The 21,298-nt window shown below is 40.3% G+C and overlaps 4 protein-coding genes across 4 annotated transcripts in view; 1 reads left to right on the top strand and 3 right to left on the bottom strand.

Moving 5' to 3' along the window:
* LOC109033942 (alpha-tocopherol transfer protein) overlaps nt 1-10,321 on the top strand; it is a 30,087-nt gene extending 19,766 nt beyond the window's left edge. Inside the window, exons 5-8 of the mRNA XM_019046806.2 lie at nt 496-689; nt 1,470-1,577; nt 3,276-3,420; nt 9,396-10,321. Coding sequence (XP_018902351.1) covers nt 496-689; nt 1,470-1,577; nt 3,276-3,420; nt 9,396-9,448 — 500 coding nt within the window. The 3' untranslated portion in view covers nt 9,449-10,321. The remainder of the gene's footprint in view (nt 1-495; nt 690-1,469; nt 1,578-3,275; nt 3,421-9,395) is intronic.
* LOC140225288 (vitellogenic carboxypeptidase-like) lies at nt 3,434-6,337 on the bottom strand. Its single transcript, XM_072303600.1, has one exon. It carries the CDS (start codon nt 6,335-6,337, stop codon nt 5,606-5,608), a length of 732 nt encoding a protein of 243 aa, XP_072159701.1. The 3' UTR covers nt 3,434-5,605.
* Nucleotides 7,285-9,169, bottom strand: LOC140225287 (vitellogenic carboxypeptidase-like). The gene has a single exon (XM_072303599.1). It carries the CDS (start codon nt 8,080-8,082, stop codon nt 7,285-7,287), a length of 798 nt encoding a protein of 265 aa, XP_072159700.1. The 5' UTR covers nt 8,083-9,169.
* Nucleotides 10,322-11,418: 1,097 nt separating the features above from the next.
* On the bottom strand, nt 11,419-20,061 carry LOC109033970 (venom serine carboxypeptidase). The gene is made up of 3 exons (XM_072303598.1): nt 19,690-20,061; nt 17,206-18,197; nt 11,419-13,766 (listed from the first exon to the last, which is right to left on the bottom strand). Exons 2-3 carry the CDS (start codon nt 17,994-17,996, stop codon nt 13,157-13,159), a joined length of 1,401 nt encoding a protein of 466 aa, XP_072159699.1. The 5' UTR covers nt 17,997-18,197; nt 19,690-20,061; the 3' UTR covers nt 11,419-13,156.
* Between the last annotated feature and the right edge of the window lie 1,237 nt (nt 20,062-21,298).

Genomic DNA, 21,298 nt, shown 5'->3' on the forward strand with positions numbered 1-21,298 from the left:
ATCGATTGTTTAACATACATTTAAATGGAGAAAACAGTGTTTCCAACTTGAAAAAATTGCCACTTAGTGAGGAGTGGAAAATATCTGAAATAACTTCCTTTATTTTGATTGCTGAAATTGGCTCAGAAGTAATGAAACATTATAGAGGATTGAAACTCTCATATAAATATTTCCCATTCTTAAGTGCAATGAACTCAGTGTCCTATACTGAAAAATTTCGAGTTGAAATTTTGGCTTATTGTTCTTGTCATATAAATTTCTACTAATGCTTGCCTTATGACTTGAAAGCTCGTACTTTTTAGGATGATTATGTCACTTTTTGCTCCTCAAAGCACTGAAATACTAAAAACAATTCTCAGCTGACATGCGTGTGACTGATCCACGGCATACGGTCAAAATTATTAAGCTAAAACCCTGTTTATTTTGAAAAATATATCTGGGACTGCTATTCAAAAGCGGGAATATTAAACAGATATTTCCATTTGACGTTTGCAGGAAATATAGCTGTAGACGAAATGCCACCTAACTGTTTGTCACAAATAGACGATTTATGGCTAGAGGGTGCTTTGGATGAACCAGAGACGCAGAAGAACGGAATGGCATTTATACTTGACTTCAAAAATACGTCTTGGAAAATTATGAAATACATAACAAAAGACGTCGTCACAGTAGGCACGAAGAAAGCGGAGGTAAGCGAATTTTATACAGATCAAAAGAGGTAAGGGCATCCACGTAGGAAAGTTTTGAAAAGAGAGAGAAAAAAAAATCGTTTTGATCGTTGCTGGATTTGCTCCTGAGAGAACTGAATTTTCCGTCCGGTAAATATCACTTAAATAATCTTGTGTGGATCCAAAATTATCGAGGGAACTTTTATCTAGGTATTCAAAATATTAGCATGTAAAAAAAGCGTACACTGGAAAAAAAAAAAAACACACTGGATCTAGAGTCCAGACTCTTGAAAACATTGACAAGAAAAAATACTCTTGATTCAATCAGATTTTTGCTTAAATCAAAAGGAAATCCGCTCAAATTAAGAGACTTGGTTCTTGATTTAAGCAAAAATTTGATTGAATCAAGAGTATTTTTTCTTGTCGATGTTTTTAAGAGTCTGGACTCTAGATCCAATGTGTTTTTTTTCCAGTGTAAGACTCAACATATTGATGTACAAAAGAATAACTGCTAATATCACTCGAGGCTGCGGAATATTCTTAAAAACCCCCCTTGTGGTTTTATAACGTCGCGTTGGTCAATAAGATTATTTTCTGATGAGACTTCACATATTTTTCTCACATCTTCAGCTTTCATAATCTTCAAACAGCATGAACCTTCCGACGAATAAGAAGCTTGAACGTCCAAGTTACGTCTAAAATATTTTCTCGACCTAATTTCTCCCGTTTGTGTCGCCGACGTATTTTCAACGTGCTTTCGTGACGCATTCAAACTCAACCTGATTTCTGTGTCTCTTTCAGATGGTCCCACTCAGGCATATGGAGTATCATCTAATCAATTACGGAATGTTTATCAATGCTATCGTCAGTTTTGTGTTCCCTTTCCTTAGTGCTGAGAGTAAGAAATGTGTAAGTACACGCGGCTCTGAACGCATTTTCTCAAACTTTAACAATTAATTAGAAAGTTTACGCAATGAAGTGCGTTGCTAACTGCCAATTTTAATCGGCGTGAGCACGTCATGGCTGACCCTGACGGCCACAGACCCAAAAGGTCAAGGACAGCGAGGTCAACGACCCTGTATGAGGTCATCATTGACGCTTTTATGACGTCACTCACAATATCAGTTATAATACTGTTGCCGTTCGATTTTTCATACTAAGGGGGGGGGGGGTCTAATCACATCCAAGTAAATGGCTGTAATTCCTTGCGGAACGTACGAAATTTTTATCTTCCTACTTGGAGGGTGGATATACGGTGTAGAATTCTTTCATAAATTTTTCTCAGCTCGCACCCAGATTACAAAATTTAGTGTCAAAAGGCCTAACAATTATCGATCGAAGTTACAAATCATAAATTATATTTATCTTTGATTTACGCCTGGGCAGGGCGCCCGGAAGAAGGGAAGCACTTCGAGACGGCGCGCGCCGCGCATCGTTGCCTATGGTACGGCGATACTCCAAAGCGCCTTCAATTAGTTATGTATGCAACCTGGGCGTCCCCTGAGCTCGAATAGTTGCGTCAAAGAGTTGTAATATATCTACTTAAGTCTTTCCGCATGCTGAGAACACAGTTATGGTGCGATTATTGCAATTTGTTCGTGAGGCTCTTTAATAAAATTGAATGACAAATAGCATTCGCAATTTTGGGCTTCAGCGATGGAAGTCCATCGACAAAGGAGCGACGAAGTCTCAGATCTTTCAAATTTTGATTCAGTCTCAAAATTTTTGATTGTTTCCATTTTTTATTTTTAAGAGTTAAGAGCCAACTCTGTTGCTTCAAATCATGGAATATTCTTCATACAAACAAAGAAAAATATGAAAAAATTTATAAGAAGTAACATAGCTTGATTTTTTATTTAAAAAAATAGTGTGACGAAAAGTTTCAACATTGATTGAGACAGTATTTTTACAGTTTCATGAACAACACGTGTAAAAAAATTAAAAAACAAAGAGTTTACCTCCTCTTTTTTTCCAAATATAAGGATCATGGCGTGATTACATTTGAATCCTCTCAAATTATTTTCTCATCAGAGAAGAAAAGTCGTCACGAGAACTTAGAAAAAAATTATAATGACATTATTTATCTGTGGACAAATTAGAAATATCACTTAGCTTTAGAATTAATTAGAGTTAAAACTATGAATAATCGTTAAACTAAGTCTGTTTTACCTGGTGAGTTGGGACCCACATTTCTTTAAAGATGTTTGTATACACTGGAAAAAAACACATTGGATCTTGAGTCCAGACTCTTGAAAACATTGACAAGAAAATGGACTATTAATTCAATCAGATTTAAGCTTAAATCAAAAGGAAATCCGCTCAAATTAAGATACTTGGTAATTGATTTAAGCTAAAATCCAATTGAATCAAGAGTATTTTTTCTTGTCGATGTTTTTAAGAGTCTGGACTCTAGATCCAATTGTTTTTTTCAAGTGAACGATGGATTCGAGCTGATTCCTTTTTGCTAAATGCGTTCCAAGTATGAGACTCAATTTTCTGCACTCTAGATCCAATGTGTCTTTTTCTTACAGTGTAGTTCAAATTATTACATTTTAAATGCAATTTGGATTCATTGATGCTCACACATCCTGTTATCTTTTCCTCCAGATTCATTTTCACAAAAGTAGTATGAAAGAACTCCACAAATTTGTCGATCCTATGGTTTTGCCCCCCGAATATGGCGGGGTGGGTCCAGAATTAGATCCTGAGCAGTTGCAGCAATACATCTTTGAGAACGAATCCAGGCTGAAAGGTAACTAAACATTCATTTTACCTACCCGTAATAAGTTACGTCTTACAGCTATTCAAAAATTTGATAAACTGTGTTCAAAAACCAAAATTGCCGGATCATGATATAATTTAATGACTTTTATTCATCGACATTTTCGGACGAAAGAACGCAACCAAATGTTTCAACGTAGGACAATCGCCATTTACAAATTTACAAATTTTTACAGAAGAAAAAAAAATGTCGGATTTTACTAACTGAAAATTTTACCTCTTTTCTACCACTTACGCGCAAAAATCAGGAAAATTGTGAACGAAAATGTTCCTCAGGTATTTTCACATGCGCCTTAAACCCCGCAACTCGTTTTTAATTCATTTTCCCAGATTCATATACTTTTTCTATCGGGTCGTTTGTGTTTGCTGGATTTGTTCTTTTTTCGACCAAAGCTACAACTTTTTCGACTGTCGTCCAGTCATCACCCATAAACTTAATGACTAAACTTGCACCTGATGGCTGTACTGACTACAGCCAAAAAATGACGTATCGTCTTGTTGTCTCCCTACCGGTGAAGTCAGCAAGCCCCTATGAACGTTGGCTGTATATTTTTAGACGTATTTTTCCGTCTATGACCCTTGGAGCAGCTAGAGTACCTGTATATAGCGAGAGTATGGACAGATGTGAAACTCCGAAAATCCATCAGGCCTTCACCGATGCCTCCGCGAATAAAGTTAGGGCCCAAAAGGGCAGCCAACCTATGAATTTCAATTATCCAGAGCGATTTACTAATACTATTGTTACGAACCGTCGTGTATTAAGCACGTGTTTGACTCAGTTTTTGCATGAATTTACTCAATTTTGCGGAAGAACGCTCATTTCTGTACATTCTTGGCCATCTTGGTTAGAATTGGAACCTGCAGACTGGCAGTGAAATTTTGTGCGTTAGAAGTTGGTTAGAAGGGTGGCTGCACTTTTGGGCCCTAAGCCCTCCATGAACCGATCTGTCGGTACTCTCCCTATACAGGTACTCTAGGAGCAGCAAGAAGCCATTTCCGCTCTTTATAGCTTTCTCTTAGTGTAGCTCTTACATATTTGTAAATTAGAGTGAAATCTGAGGCTCTGATATAACCAAATTCTTTCAGCCTTTTAATTTTTTTTTTTTTTTTTATCATTTCCACGCTCTCTCACGTCCTTGACCTTTGTCTATTAGAGTACCCTTTAACTTTGTTAAAATTGTTAAAGACATCCCCGTCTCTTGACGTGACACGCATTTTTGTAAAAAAAATGCAATTTTTTAAGTCATTTTCGCAACGTTGGAATGAAACTACGCACACAAATGAACGAAACTACGTGAAACGAAGTGCAAACCCCCGCGGCATGCCACTAAAAGCTTCCACCAGCAGTTGGTATGCTTATCATGATCGATCGAGAAAATTTTCTGACGCCGCACAGTTGACCGAGTCAACGGGAGAAGTTGGACACAATTTGGAAACTTTGAAAGCTCATAACTCCGTTCATACAAAACTTTGAGGTTTTAAAAGTGGTTCCGTTGGTTTTCTCGTGAAATTTTCTTCCAGAGGCACCCCTTAAAATTTAAAATGTGACGAATGAAATATCAAAATTTGCAGTTTTAGTAAAAAAATTTATGTCCAACCTCTCTCATCGTGCGGTGACTCCACATGTTTTGTTCTCAACACACAGAGGATCGAGTCAACGGGAGAGGTCGGACAAAATGTGGAGACTTTAAAAACTTATAACACCGTTCATAAAAAAAAAAAAAAAAAAAATTGAGGTTTTAAATGTGGTTCCGTTGGTTTTCTCATGAAATTTTCTTTCAAAAGCACCCCTTAAAATTTAAAATGTGACGAATTAAATATCAAAATTTGCACTTTTAGTTCTTCATATTTCTTAGGTTGCGCAAATTATTCCTTCACAGATTTGAAGTAAGGAGTGTGATTCCTGAAGTGCTAATTAAGTTACTATCATCACGATACATCACTTTTTTTCGCTCTCGTGACCCTTTCGAATCACCGTCTGTTTTCACTGCGGCGCACAGTGGATTGAGTCAATATGAGAGGTCGGACAAAATGTGGAGACCTTAAAAACTTATAACTCCATTCACACAAAACTTGGAGGTTTTAAAAGTGGTTCCATTGGTTTTCTCGCGAAACTTTCTTTCAGAGACACCCCTTAAAATTTGAAATGTGAAGAATTAAATATCAACATTTTCACTTTTAGTTAATATTTTCGTGTCCGACCTCCCTGACTGACTCGATCCACTTTGCGACGTTTCACCGGCCTCCCTCAAACACCTCATCTTCTTCCTGTCGTTGATAAACAAGTCCAGGAACCTAGACGCCACCCTCGGGCAGTCGGTGGGGACCATGTGCCCGCAGCCGCGGAACAAAACTTCCGTGAAGACACCGGCCGACTTGGTGTACCCGACCACATTCCCGTCCATCTCGAAAAAGCACCTATCGGCCTTCCTGTAGGCCTCCGCGCCCTTCCAGTTGAGCTTCTGGAAGACGTTCAAAGTCAACGGGTAGGCGCAGATGATGTCCAGTTGTCCGGAGTAGACCACGACATCGTAGGCTCCCCAATTGAGGAGGGCTTCGACCGTTGGCTTCGCCGATTGCATGATGTCGTTCATCATTTTTTTGTGAGCCACGGCGTTGATCACGTCGAAAGGTTGGTTGCCTACGTGAAGCGCTCGCTTCGTCACCGGGTTCCGTAGGAAATTCTCCCATGGCGCCTCCTCTATTACGACCGTGTCGTTGATGTAGTTGTAGACGGTGGTCAGTCTGGCCCATTTCTTTGCGTAGTGGAGGATGTTAACCCAGACCCTCTCGGCCTCGGCGAAGCGTTCCGTTTTGATGAGGTTCCTGCGGTAGGGTAGCCGAGGGAGAAAAAAGAGAGGAACAAATTGTAAATGGAGATGTTGCATGTGTGAGGAATTTGAGATTTGACTATTGATTCTTAAGTAAAAGTTTGCGAGATACACGGTGGTGCCACTGGTTTTCTCTGAAATCACCTCCCAAGCTCAAAAAAAGCTCTCAAGTTGAGGCCAAAATGGAGGGGATATCTTACGCTATCCGGAGAGTCCACCTCTACATCAAGTCAAACTCTCCATGCAAAGATAGGGAGCAAATACATTGACAGGACTGCCACTTTATTTGGGGACTCCAAAACTGTAAACACGGCAACCCTGCTAATGTATTTGCCCCCTACCTTGGCATGGAGAGTTTGTTTTGATAAAGAGGTGGACTCTCAGGATAGCGTGGGATATTCCCTCCATTTTGGCCTCAACTTGAGAGCTTATTTTGAGCTTGGGAGTTGATTTCAGAGAAAACCAGTAGCACCATCGTATTTCTCATGTTTATGTTAAAACTAGGTCAAATTCGTGCTTTACAAACAACGGGTCGTAACTTTAGGAAGCATAAATAATTCTGAGTAATTTGAGTTTATAGGTTGGATTACTCCCTTTTGGGCCCTTAAAGCTCCATGACCTGGCCCAAAAATTACCATCGTAAAAATCTTACCTTACTTAAAAGAGAGGCAAAAGACTCTTCAAAAATGTGTGTTTCTTCTATTTTATGAAATAATTTGCAGAATTTCATCTTGAAAATTGACCAATAGTCTTGTTCGACTCAATGCTAACCATTCACACACACAGAGAAAAAAGTTACGGGCTCTATAGATATACCGTCCGTTCCAGGCTCTGAGGCCGAAAGTTCCGGGTGCTGGAGCCGTAGCTTCGACTACTCCGGATGCTACGCCCGGAACTTCCGGCCTCTGAAAGCCCGGAACGCGGACGGTATGTATATATAGCCCGACAACGGCCTCCAACCGGAGATTTTTTGTTTAGTACACTGAAATGTCAGAAATCATGGATTAAATAAAGAAAACAAACCTTGCTTCATCCTCGAGGTTGTGAAGACGAGATCGGCCGTGGTGATCAATCAGCCCCAACTGGTACAGATAATCTCCGTAGAACATCATGTTGTACGGATCAATGAAGCCGTTTCCAATACCGATGGCCTCCAGAGGGATGTTGACATTACCCATAATATTCTCCGCGTTTCGCTTGTAGATATATTCCGCGAACGACGGTATGAATTTCCCGGCATACGACTGCCCCATGAGGAACAGCGGGTTCTTTGCCAGCTTCGGGAACATCCCGTAGAACTGGAGCATGAAGCTGTAGAGATCTTTCGACACGTCTTCCTCCGTTTTGGCGTATCCGGCCTCCTGGGTCGTGAAGCTGAACCCGGCGCCAACGGGGTTGTCGATGAAGAGGAGGTTGTACTTCTTGCACCACGAGTATTCCCGCCTGGTGAGGTGCAGGGAGGAGTTGACGTAGAAGGGGCCGATCTCCTCGAAGAGTCCGAAGAGCGAGGTGCCTCCAGGGCCGCCCTGCAGCCAGATGATAACCGGGGCCGCCTCCCAGTTCCTCTCGGTGGACTTGAACATCCAGAAGAATAGGTGGGCCCCGTGGAATTTGTCGACGGTGATGTACCCGGAGAAACTTTCGATCCCTGGAAGCATTGTCCGGACTGTCGCGTCTCTTCGGGCGCCCGCGGAGTCTCCGGATTCGATCAATGGGGTTAAGAAGAGTGGGTTATAATCGCGCGCGATCACGGAGACACTAAGGAGGATGATCGAAGAAACGGTTCCGGTCGTGGAGAACATGCTGGTCCTGCGGTAGGGAAAGGACCGCGAATAATAAAACAAATGCACGGTGGCGCTATCTGGCTGAAAATTTAGAGTTAACAGTATTGGCACGAAGGCAGTAAAGAAGCGAATTCTCGCGAGCGAATATCATTCATCCAATGAATTGATAAATGCTCGACGATGCCGATGATCGGTGAAAGCAGGAGCCAATCAGAGTCCAGATTTTTTTAAAAATGAAATTAAAGAAGAAAATAAAAAAAATACGAAACACTAAAACACAGCAAATTGCAAACACAGCAGAGTTGAATTGACACAACACAACAACAAAAAGAAGTGACGAAACAAAAAATTAAGTGAAAGTTGAAGTTTTTGACATCGATTGCATCGATTCAAAAATCAAATTCAAGTCCCGGGGTGAATTCGAAATTTCAAGTTGATGGATTTCACCGGTCTCCGGTGAGACCAACGAAGAAGTCGAATACCATTTAAAAAAAAGATCAATCGTCAAATATCATACAACGGTGAATGATATTCGAACGCAAAAATTCGTTTAAGGTCACGCACGGTATTATATCGCCTTCAGTTTACGAGGTATGCAAGGAAACATACATCGCGCAGCGACGGATATCGATTCAAAAATGTGTGCCTGGTACCATTAAAAAATCTTGTCTCGCGTTAAATCATGATAGTCTTCGCTTGACTACTTCAAAACCTAGATATTTTCCCACGCGCGGGGATGATTTCCCCTTTTTATGATTTGACGAGATCGTCGAATTATAGAACTTCGAATCAGCGAGCTTGCACTGTGATGGGAACTGTTGTACCCGCTGTTGATTCGGCCTATTTCATACGGGATTTGTTTGATCATTAACGGTGGTTCCCCGCCCCCACTACCTTCACCTATTGAAGTCTACCAATTGCGACAGGAGAGTTGACGCATGAATTCAATAAAATTATTGATAGAACGTGTTCAGAACAAACCATGAGCAAACACGGCTTAAGCAAGCACGCAGTTCTCTCGATGCCTCCTCCCCTCTCCTCCCTCGCGTGATTTTTTACAGCTGAGTTTTATTTTTTACGAACAAGGAAAAATGCTACATAAATTGGTCTCTTGTTTCCTCTAGTATTTTTAGAGATCTTCATCAAAATCTCCGTCGTTTCCTGGACGAAGGACCGTAACTCCATTCCAATTATTAAGAATGCGAAACGGACTCAAATAATTTGGTTTCTCACAAATATGTACATGTGCAATTTTTGTTCAAAATTTCTTTGATTTTTATAGCGACGATTAATAATATACCAGTTTAATTTTTATCCCTCTTTTTTTGCAGAACTTTTCTCCTTCGGTTACCAGACGGAAAAGAAAGACAAGGGCGATTCGTAAGTTCCGGCCACCATCAGGACCGTTCCAGCAATTTTAAAACCGGATCCATCTCATAAAAACTCCTATTGTTTCGGTTTTTATGCGATATGGATGAAAATACATGTGGAACAGTCTCAACTTCCACGCTCCTGTGTGAAAAGACAAATTATTTTTGTGATAGAAAACGTCTTCAAAGTACGTCAGCGATGTGGTATTCGGAAAGATGATAAAGTTGTTTTGCGGAGGAGTTTAACCATTATTGCTCGATTCGAGTGTAGCGTGCTGTCGATCCCCTTGCTTTCAATTTAACTATACAAAATTACAATATTAAAAAATTCACGAAAATGTGTGAAAAAAATGAAAATTATATTTAAAAAGTGAAAAAGGCAAATTAGAGAAACGTTCAAAATTTTGATCAAACCATACCATCATGTTAATTGCAATCCAAAAGGTACGGAACATGTACCAATGTAGATCTGAAATAAACTCACTCATCAATGTACCCTCACCCTTAGTACGGAAATAATCTCCTACCTACACTATTTACCAGCATACCCCTTTTTTCCTTTTACTGTCGCTGTCTCCAGTTTAGCATACGCACTTCGGTTGACGGTGTGAAGTGCTGTGAATCAGTGAGCCATAGAATAAATGCTCCAATTTTTCCTTGCTCCTGGCTAAATGAATGCTTATGGTATGCATTATTTTTATAGAAACCCGTTCAATAATGCACGGACGCAACCCTCCTTTTTCAGAATGAGGAATCTCCTCCTCATACGTACCTGAAATTAGGAGACGCTTACTTTGTTGAAAGTATACGTAAAGCCCTTAAGAAACATCATTTTGTACAAATTATCTTAGAAAGTGTAATATATATGCTCTTACATTCCTGAAAAATGAGTTTTTATTTTTAGACGGGGGAGAATACAACTTTTCATGTGAAAAAAGTAGAACATAAAGTTTGCATTAACCCTTCAATTGGACCGCGTTTAGCAGAAAGCGATCTTCTGCCAACAAGTCTAAGCTGTACTGTGGAAGGCGCTCTGAGCAACTATTCCACCACAGAGGTATTGCACAGTATCAGACGAAAATGAAGGCGCACTAATGGTTGCAAATTGCCTGGTATTGTTTACTACTGTGACTGTGTAGAGTGCCACTGATCGCACGATGATGTACGGCTCCTGTTCGATCGGTTTTTGTGAAACTTGGTACCGGGTGATTTGGACGGCGTTCAGCAGAAAGGAACCAAGCCGTATCAGCTATTGCCTTTAACTGGCCACTTTAATTTTTTAGAAGAGAACGTTTATTCGGATTTCTTTGAAAATTTGAAGGAATTCGCTTCGTGCTATGCAGAAAATTCACTGAAATCTGCACAAAAATCCGCACAACCGTTTTCATGTAAGAAATTAAATTGCCCAATTAAATTTGGCAATAGCTGATTTGGCTTGGTTCCTTTCTGCTTAACGCGGTCCAACTCAGAAGCCACTAATTTAAATAGATTTTGAGTGAGGCAGCAGGTCTCAGTTAAAGTCGATATTTTAAATGGATGTAAATGGAGCCAAATAGTGTTGCCAACTTGCGAAGTCGTCACTATTTTGGAAGGGCTTAGCTGGATTCAGTCTAACTGCATCAGACGTTGCCTCATATTTTCTCTCGTCTTTTATTTTTTGAGCTGATAACTGAGCGTCACTGAAACTTTAAATTTCGCAAGTAGATAATAATATATAAATTCGAAAATGGTATCTATGTGCATCAATAAATTCTTAGAAGTTGCTCCAATTTCAACAGGATTTTATGTGGAGGGGGGGGGGCGCCACAAGTCATTTGTGATAAAAAATTTAAAAAAATTTCTGTTACTCACTTGCGGCGATTTTTTATTCCAATTAAAGATCATCGCACGCGAGTAACAGACTTTTTTTAAAAACATTTTACACCTCAAGATTGAATTTTTTATCAAGATGCCGTGAGAATAGGAGCATTCCGCTACCGAAACGTTTGCAAATTTCAATTTTATTTGTATTTGTATGGTTAATAAACATAAAAAGTACTAAAACTAAAAGGTTGTTAGTCTCTCAAATTTAAAAAAAAATTGTACACATGTACAACCATAAATAAGGAATTAGGTTATAAATATCTGGAATAGATTGGAATGGGTAAATTTATATCGAGAGCGTACGCATGCAGACATCGATATATCGAATACATTTTGCTAAAATACTTGTTTCATTACAAATTATTGGCATAAAATAGATCCATCAACTTAAATAAATAAATTAAATAAAAACAAATTCTGCAATATCCACACCCCGAAACTTAGGACAGATAAGGCAGAGATGTTCGACTTTAGCTGACGCAAGTCGGTAAAGTTTCCAAAACCATTAATTTTTTTCGGCAAAAAATCCCTCGAAAACGCCTTGTGGAGACAAGGCCATATGCGGAATTGGGTAGACACAAACCGGACCTGGTTAAACAGAAAGAGGCCAAGCACATCACCCATTGCCAAATTTAATTGGGTAATTTAACTTTTTTTACATGAAAACAGTTATGCGGATTTTTGTGGAAATTTCAGTGAAATTTCTGCAAATTACGGAGCAGATTCCTCAAAATTTTCAAAGGAATCCTCATAAATTTAATCTTGTAAAAAATTAAAGTGCCCAGTTAAATTTGGCAACTGCTGATACGGCTCGGTTCCTTTCTGCTAAACAAGAGTCCCTTTATGCTGAGAGTAAAGATAGTGCGAATCTACTTCTGATTGGTTACCGCATTTTAGGCCTTAACATTGTCACAACGGGAATAAAGATTACATTTTCACCAATGACAGAGATTATAAACTGGAACGGACCGGGGAATTGGGGGTACGGCAAAGTAACAAACGAAATGAGAGAGGGAACGGAGATAGGCTATAATGCGGGAATGGGACGATCAAAGATTACAAAAACGTTCGATTTATGTGATCTTCATTCCCGTTTGTGACATCCATAAGCAGCGTTGTCTCAACTCTCTCTGTAAAGAGACTCTATGCTGAACGCGGTCCGCGATTAACCTTAGCTTTTATTAGAGTACCTGTATTGTAGCGAGAGTTTCGGCAGATCGCTTCATGGAAGGCTTAGGGCCCAAAAGTGCAGCCATTCTTCTAACCAACTTCCAACATATAAAATTTCATCACTGCCAGCCTGCACAGTCTGCAGATTCCAATTCTAACCAAGATGGCCAAGAATGCACATAAATACATCAATGAGTAAATTTATGCAAAAACTATGTCAAGTACGTGCTTTATAAACGACGGTCCCTAACAATTATTGTACTAGTAAATCGTTCTGAATGATTGAAATTCATGAGTTGGCTGCATTGTCTGGGCCCTAACTTCATTCTCGGAGTCATCGGTGAAGGCCTGATGGATTTTCGAAGTTTCACACTCGGACCGAGTTAAACAGAAAGGAACCAAGCCACATCAGCTACTGCCAAGTTTAACTGGGCAATTTAATTTTTTACGAGAGAACGTTTGTTCGGATTTCTTTGAAAACTTCCAGAAATTTGTTTCGTACCATGGAGTATTTTCACTGAAATTTGCACGAAAATCCGCACAACCGTTTTCATGTAACACGTTAAATTGCCCTATTAAATTTGGCAATAGCTGATGTGGCTTGGTTCCTTTCTGTTTTACGCAGTCCATTTTGTCTACACTCTCGCTATATCGGTACTCTAGTTTTTATCATACTGCCCAAAGTTTGCTCAGTCATCATCATCAGAATCAGACTCCTCTGCTCCATTCGAACACTTGAGATTCCTTCTCTGATTGACAAACACGTCCAGGAACCTGGACGCTACTTTCGGGCAGTCTGCGGGCACCATGTGTCCGCAGCCACGGAACAGAATCTCGATGAAACGACCGGCCGACTTGCGGTAGGCGACGACATCCCCGTCCATCTCCAGGTAGCACCTCTCAGCCTTCTTGTAGTCATCGGCGTGTTGCCACTCGAGTTTCTGGAAGACGTTCACAGTCAGCGGGTAGGCGCAGAGGACGTCCAGTTGCCCGGAGTAGATCACGACGTCGCAGACTTCATTCTTGAGAAGAAATTCGATCGCCGGCTTTGCAGACCTCATGATATCGTCCTTCATGCGCTTGGGAACCTCTTTGTTGATGTAGTGAAACGTTTGGTTGCCTGCGTGGATCAGTTTCCTCGTCGTGGCTTTTTCCAGGTATTTTTGCCACGCCATGGAGTCGTTGGTGTCGTGAACAAAGTTGTATGACTCTTTCAGTTTTGCCCAGTCCAAAATTTTTTTCATAATGAGGTACCAGTGATTCACGGCCTTGGTATACATTTTGTTCTTGATGTTCTTTCTTCAACGGGCCAGCGGGGAGGAAGAGAAAAGAAAAAACTGATATGAATAAAAGAGCCGTGGGTGAAAGCATAAAATCAATAACCTTTTGTTACATGGAAAAAAAGCTCCTACAAATATTAGTATGTTGGATTGACATCTTGGTTGTTAGACAGGGTGTCCCACGATTAAGTACGGATATTGAAGGAGTAGATTCTTCACTGAAAAAAAAAATCTCGGTGTATTTACTAAGAAAAGGGTAAAATTATCAAGAATTCAGGGTTCTATTTGATCCCAGTTTTTTCTTGGTAAAATTACCAGAAATCAAATTCAATAATTTTACCGAGGAATCTCGGTAAAATTATTGAACTTTCTCGGTGATTTTACTGGACCTTGGTAAAAATGCCAATATTTTTTATCGACTGTGGTAGAATTACCGAGATAAAATGGCAAAGTTACCGGGAATTGATTACCAATAAAATTGGTATTCTTACCTGAAAAAAAAAACAGTAAAAATACCGGTTTTAGGTAAGCTTACCAGTCAGTCTTGGTAAAATTACCAATAATTGGTGAAAAAAGTGAGCTGGTAAAGGTACCAACGGACCTTGGTAAAAACGCCGAGAATTTTTTTCAGTGTTTTGGTAAAAAAAAAACACGTTTTTGTAGTATAAATTTTTCCCCAAATATGCTCTTCCTGGGGGCCACCCCCACCTCCTTCGCTCCCACCCGCGCTCCATTTAGTCTCTATTATCTCGAAAACGATGAGTCATAGCGAAAAAACGCTAGACACAGTTTCTAAATAATTTTCAACCCTAAATCTAATGGTGCCGTCAAAAGTCAAGTTTTGTCGCTAGAAACATTAATTTTGGCCACTTTTAGGTTTGATATCCCCTTAGCTCCCCCTCAAAATAAGTTTTCCTTCTTTTTTGGAGGTCAAAAATGAAAAGAACGATAAAAATACCCACAATTACCAATTTTCATTAATATTGGTTGATAAACATTTTCATAGTGTTAAAAATACGATTTTTTCCTCCAACTTTGGGGGGTTGTTGCCCCCGGAGAAAGAGTTTTTGGAAAAAATATATACAACAAAAACGTCTTTTTCTGACCCAAAGAATCGACTTCTTCAATATTTGTACTTTATTCTGGGACACCCTGTAAAATGTGCAATGGCCTGTCTCGACTGCCTTTACTGTTACCTTGACATCTTCAAGACATGCAATTAACAGTACCCAATGTCAGTTAACACTTTGAGGTCATGACACATTACTTAAATGACCACCCTGGTAAAAATTGGCAGTAGAATCTGTGTTCCAAAACACCATAGACCTACAGTTGGCTGTAAGATTTCCAATAGCTTCTATAGCCGGCTACATAATTTCTTATAGCCTTTTATAGCCGATGGCGACTAAGCAACAGCCAGGCGAAAAAGTGTATGCTAAACGTTACTAATTACGGATGCTAGGACTTAGTGAGTTTTTGGAATACTGCTCTCTTTTTGGGCCGTAGTATCTTGATTTATTTTGCGAGGAAAGCTCCGTACTTTTTACGGATGCCTGCCATTACAAATATATTAGAGCGCCTTTAGTTTCGAATGATACTGTGCAATACCTCTGGTGTGAAATAGTTGCTTCAAGCGCCGTGGCACGCTGCGGCGCGGCAGGCGGGCAGCCAGCGCGAAACGCGCATTGGCGCCTTCAAACCTAACAGGGATACTTCACGCATTGCGCAATGCGTGAAGTATCCCTGTTAGGTTTGAAGGCTCCAGTGCGCTGCCGCTCCGCTTTGTGTTAGGCTCTAATATTTAATCTGGCGGAGTCAGCGTTATTCAACTCATGATTTTGAAATGTTTGCACATCCTGTATGGATTATTCTCATTTTAATTGATAAAAAAAAAATATGTATTAAAGGAAAATATAATGTGTGTTTTGTCAATATTAAGGTGATTCCGTAAAAACTTAAGGATTTACAAAGCACACGAATTTCTACACAATTTCTTATAGCCTTTTATAGCCGATGGCGAAAAAGCAACAGCCAGGCGATAAAGTGTAAATCCCGGCGATAGGAACTATAGCTCGGCTGCATAATTTTTTATCGCTTCGTATAGCCCGGCCGTATGAATTTCTCCGCACTCTACAGCCAGCTATATGATTTTCTGTAGCCTTCTTTAGTCAGCTATAAGAATTCCTATGGTATTTTGAAACGCAGCTCTTATCGCCAGCTTTTACCAGGGCAGTATGTTAATTCAACATCTTAATTTTTTTCGGTGTGAAGTACGTTCATGCGGACTATGTGGACGTGCTTAACTTACTTTTTAACGTAGTCCTCACATCTTTTTTGACATTTCTGATATCATTACATCGGCTTCTTGATGCCGTCCGCGTAAAAGCTCTCGCCTTGGCCCCGAAACTAGTCATTGGTATAGCGATCTGTACCTCTGCATCGATTGGCAATCGCTTTTCATCGTGGAAGTTTTTCCGCTCGGGAACAGATGAAAGTAACATAAGGCTAAATTAAGAGAGTACCTATAGGGGATTGAGGGAAAATTTCCCGTCGCAAAACAATTGATTTGGAAGTGCAGACTACAGAGCTCTGTCAATGACTGGTTTTGGAGCCAAGGCGAGAGCTTTTATGCAGACGGCATCAAGAAGCTGTTGTAATGATGCCAGAACTGTCAAAAAAGATGTACGTACTACGTCAAAAAGTAAGTTAAGATCTACTCAGTGAAAACTTTTAAATTCCTTTTTGATGTGATGTTTGGAGGCGAGTACTCGAGTCTGAAATATTCGACTCTCCGCGCATCCTGACCCCGGAGGTGGACACGCGGCGACAGGAGGTTGTCTCAATAAAAATAAGATTTCTCGCGAACTCTTTGATCAATTTTCAAGAACTTGGGCTTGTTTTAAAGCTTAGAGTATGTCTAATATGTATAGTTTTACCGATTTGATTTGTCTCTTTTCGTCCGGAAGATACAAGGTAGGGAACCTTACTTTTTGGATGACCCTCGTATTTTTGCTCTATGAAGTGTTTGCAACGCAGGCCCAGGCCCATTTTGTGATTGCATTTTGTTGGGGTCGTCAAGATATTCATAGGCCAGTTTTGAGGTGATAAATCGTCCAATTTCCGGTTAAAACAATAAAACACTGGAAAAAAAAAACACATTGGTTCTAGAGTCCAGACTCTAGAAAACATCGACAAGAAAAAGGACTCTTGATTCAATCAGATTTATAAGCTTAAATCAAAAGGAAACCCGCTCAAATTAAGAGGCTTGGTTCTTGATTTAAGCTTAAATCTGATTGAATCAAGAGTATTTTTCTTGTCGATGTTTTTAAGAGCCTGGACTCTAAACCCAGTGTGTTTTTTTCCAGTGAACATGGGAGAAAAAGACCACATGAAGTGCAGTTATTAAGCTGCACTTATTGAAATGAAATTAATTTTAAACAAGATAGAAGAAGACAAACCTTGTTTCACTTTCAAGACCTTGGAGCTCGGTTCGACCGTTGTCATCGATCATTCCTAGCTGGTACATGTAGTCTGAGTAGTGCATCATGTGGTACGGGTCAATCAAGCCGTTGCCAATTGCGATGGCTTCCAACCGTATTACGATATCGCCCTTGATATCTGTAGATTCTTTGCTGTGTTTAGAAGATCCTTTGTTGAAGAAGCTTTGTTTAGAAGATCCTTTGCCGTGCTTTGAAAGCTCTTTCTTGTGGTTTAAAAATTCCACGTTGCGCTCGTGGATAAATTTAGCGAGCTCTGGGATGAACTTGCCGGCATAAGACTGTCCCATGAGGAACAACCGGTTCCCGGCCAGTTGCGGGAACATCCGGTAGAACTGGAGCAAGAACAAGTAGAGGTGTCTCGTTACGTCGTCCCCGGTTTTGGTGTACCCGGCCTCCTTCGTCGCGAAGCTGAAGCCGGCACCGACCGGGTTGTCGATGAAGAGGAGGTTGTAGTTCTGGCACCACGCATATTTGCGCCTTGTCGGCACAAGCGCCTCGCTGACGAAGAAGGGACCGATCTCGGTGAACAGCCCGAAGAGCGAGGAGGCTCCGGGGCCGCCCTGCAACCAGATGATGACCGGAGCCTTCTCCCAGTCCACGTGCCTGTCGAGAGGCTTGAACATCCAGAAGAACAGGTTCGCCTCGTTGGTTTTGTCGACGGTGATGAACCCTGAGAAACCCTCGACGCCTTGAGACATCGAGACCCTCGCGGCTTGCTGCGCTTTATCATGTTCCCCAGATTCGATCATCGGGGTCAAGAAAAGTCGCTCACCGGGGATGACGCTGACGGCATTACGGAGATGCTGAAGAGGATGATTATTAAGACGCTTTCAGTCGGGAGGAACATGATGTTTCTAGCCAGTTAGAAGAAAGTCGCGAAGAGTTGTCTAGGACGAGGAGGAAGGAGGTGCTGCGAGAGTCGCGGAACGGTGCACAGTGGCGCACCCTAACTGGAAAAGAGGAACGAGCATTGGTACGAAGTTGATGTGAAAATTACGTACGGTAAGATTTCTGGCGTGCTAAGGAAAAATACCGCGTGAGCCTTTAGGCGTTGCCAAATTTCACCTGGCGAATCACTAATTTTCACACAATAATGAAATAGATCCGCTGGTATTTCCAGAAAGGATCGCGTCAGGAATGAGACGGTACGGGAGATCATGGATGCCAAACAGACCATCGTGCATGACATTAAGACGAAACAACTTATTTGGTATGGTCATGTTCAAAGAATGGCAGAAGACAGGTTGCCGAAGAAGGTCCTTGATTGGGTTCCTCCGGGGAGAAGGTGCAGAGGGCGCCCAATGAGAGGTTGGAGAGGGAGAGGGAGGAGATTGAAGCAGAAATGTCCCGGAGGGTTAAGGTTCGACAGGGAGGAGTGGAGCAGTGGAGGTTAGGTGTCGTAGAGCACGAGGGAGTGCTATAAAGCGACCTATATGACTCGTAAATCACTAATTTTCAGAAGAATGTTTGAATCTTGTCTACCAATTTCGCAGATAATTTTGTTTGTAATTTGATCTAAAACGTCTGAAAATTTCAAGGAAAAATATTTATAACTTTCCTAGAAAAAACAAATTTTGTTGAAGGAAATTTGGCAACTCTCGAATGTTCATACGGCATTCTTCCTTAGCACGGCAGATTTCGTCTCCAGTTTTCGAAGTGAGCAAAAAATCACCGGCTGTATAGCATCATGTCAATGATTTGGATATTACGCTATTCACAAAAATGTTACAAGCTACTTTTTTTTGGCAGCAGATCTTAAAGAAACTACAATTTTTCCAAACTTGTGTGAATCTGGTCGAATATCTTTCCTAAAATTGAGCTTTTGCGCACACGAAAACTGCAACAGGAATTTCTCGAGTTGAGAGTTGGTTATTTGAGCTGAAAATCATTTTAAAATGACCGACATTGCGTTTTGTACTGTCCGTTAGAAGAGATTTTAAACAAAAGAAGTATTTTTTTGGAGTTTTTTCTTAAAGGCATGTGCATTTTTAAAAACGGGTTTTACTTCTTTTGGGAATACAAGAATAACTATGTGGACCATTTATTAAAAATTTGCTTCGGGAAGTTGCGGATCCAGACACCTTGATTGGGGGGGGGGGGGGGGTAAGGGGGTCCGAAGCCTTCTCCAGAAACTTTTTGAAGCAGTATATGCAGCATATGCAGTTTGAGTCAATTTCGTCATGATTAATAATTAACAAGTGTAAGCGTATTTCCTATGTTCCTTCCTTCTTTCTTCCTTCTCGTTTTCTTCCTACTCTTTTGCCTCCTGCTCTTTTTCGTTCTCCTTTTTTTCAGGCGAACGGAGGGGGGGGGGGGGTGTACGCACCCTGAATCCGCCTATGGCAGTTTTTAAAACAGAGACTCCTTTTACTAGATCTAATTCGTAAAAGTAAAACTTCTGAAAAAAGACAAAATTCTTACTGTCATAAGTGACTTACTTACCCAAACACTAAAGAATCAGTGGAAAATAATTTGACTTCCAAGACGTAATCTCTAAGCCGAGTGCCTCGAAAATCTCACGAGGATTGCTACCTATAACTCGCACTATCACAACAATCAAAATAATGGTAACTTCACAGTTTATGAAACATCCTGAACTTAACAGCCGACTTTGGAACCTATTTATGCACCAAATTTTTGTCGCGTGTTGGCTGGTGACATAATTAAATCGCCGCGTCTTTTCTTGCGATTGCAAACCCCATTTTTTTAGTCGTTAACATGACGCAGCACTGTTTCTGTCGCACCTCAAACTCAAAACAACAGGTGCATCATTGCAGAATTAAAAGTGTCGCGTGTATAAAATGTACCCATGTTGCCGCGATAGTTTGGCTGTGGTGATTCGTGTTCACAGTACCGGTTCCACCTGGTGAGAAATTTATTTAGGCGCTGTGTGAGAAGGAGGTTTAAGAGACACTTAATTTATAATGATAGAAAAGGCTCTGGAGGGATTGTGAGCCAGCGAAACATATTATAAAATTAGAGTATTTCCACGTGGAATTTTAAAGTATACTAGCACATTCTGTATGATTGTTTACTCGCTGAGAAGAAGCTATGGCTTCTAAACAAATTAGTGGTTCATGTGGAACGCCATACTAATTGTAGTAAAGGCAACATATTATAATATCACATATACCTTAATTATGGTATATATATATATACCTTGGCATGGTACGAGATACCTTAGTATATGGTTCACAGACCAAAAATCATTAGATTATTTACGACTATTATAGTGGTGTTCCATATGAACCACTATAAGTGAGTTATAAAGCCATACATTTTTCTCCGTGCTGATTATAAAACAGAAATTTTAAAAAAATTCAAAATCTATTCCATTTTATTGCCATAGGATGCACTGAAGCCTTCTACACTCTGACACTTTATTAACTGTATTTGGTCCACTTAATAATAATTATTACTCCAGAAATTTGAAAAAATATTCATTGTAATTGATACCAACACTGAACAAGGTAGTTTATTAGTACGGTTCTATCCACGAAAAAGATTAAAAATAATGTTAAAACTACCAAATCAACTCTTAAAATTTGCAAACAAATGTTTTTCGGACTCCGATTTTGCTAATTTCGAGGATGGAATATCATCTATGATAGAACTTCAAGAAAGACGTAATGCTAGGATAAAAGAAATTTTACTAAGGGACGAAATAATAAGCACTCTCAAATTACAATTTTTCAGACTAGCAAGTCAACCATTTCAATCCTATGTGCGCTGTCTTTCCTTTTCGATTCGAATAATAGGTTTTTTTCCCATACTTATTGGTTTACCCACATGAAAAAGGAAGTGAAAAACTTGCAACGCGTCGCAAAGAGAGGTATGAATGTTTTTTACCTCACCACCGCGCCAGTAACAAAAAAATGTGTAACCACACACGCTGAAGTGAAAGCGGCAATCGTGATCTTCTGCCATCATAACGAAGCTATACAGTGGAAGGCGCTCCGAGCAACTATTCCACCACAGAGGTATTGCACAGTATCAGATGAAAATGAAGGCGCACTAACGTAGGCAAATTGACTAGTAGCGTTTATCGTAC

The sequence above is a fragment of the Bemisia tabaci genome, chromosome 8 (assembly GCF_918797505.1).
Source record: "Bemisia tabaci chromosome 8, PGI_BMITA_v3".
Lineage (NCBI taxonomy): Eukaryota > Metazoa > Arthropoda > Insecta > Hemiptera > Aleyrodidae > Bemisia > Bemisia tabaci.

Bases quoted from the DNA above. Each gene is read 5' to 3' on its own strand.
- LOC140225288 (XM_072303600.1), bottom strand. From the start codon at position 6,337: ATGCAACATCTCCATTTACAATTTGTTCCTCTCTTTTTTCTCCCTCGG.
- LOC109033970 (XM_072303598.1), bottom strand. From the start codon at position 17,996: ATGATCGAATCTGGGGAACATGATAAAGCGCAGCAAGCCGCGAGGGTC. The intron at 13,767-17,205 runs GTTTGTCTTCTT...GGCCCGTTGAAG, and splicing joins GGTCTTGAAAGTGAAACAAG to AAAGAACATCAAGAACAAAA.
- LOC140225287 (XM_072303599.1), bottom strand. From the start codon at position 8,082: ATGTTCTCCACGACCGGAACCGTTTCTTCGATCATCCTCCTTAGTGTC.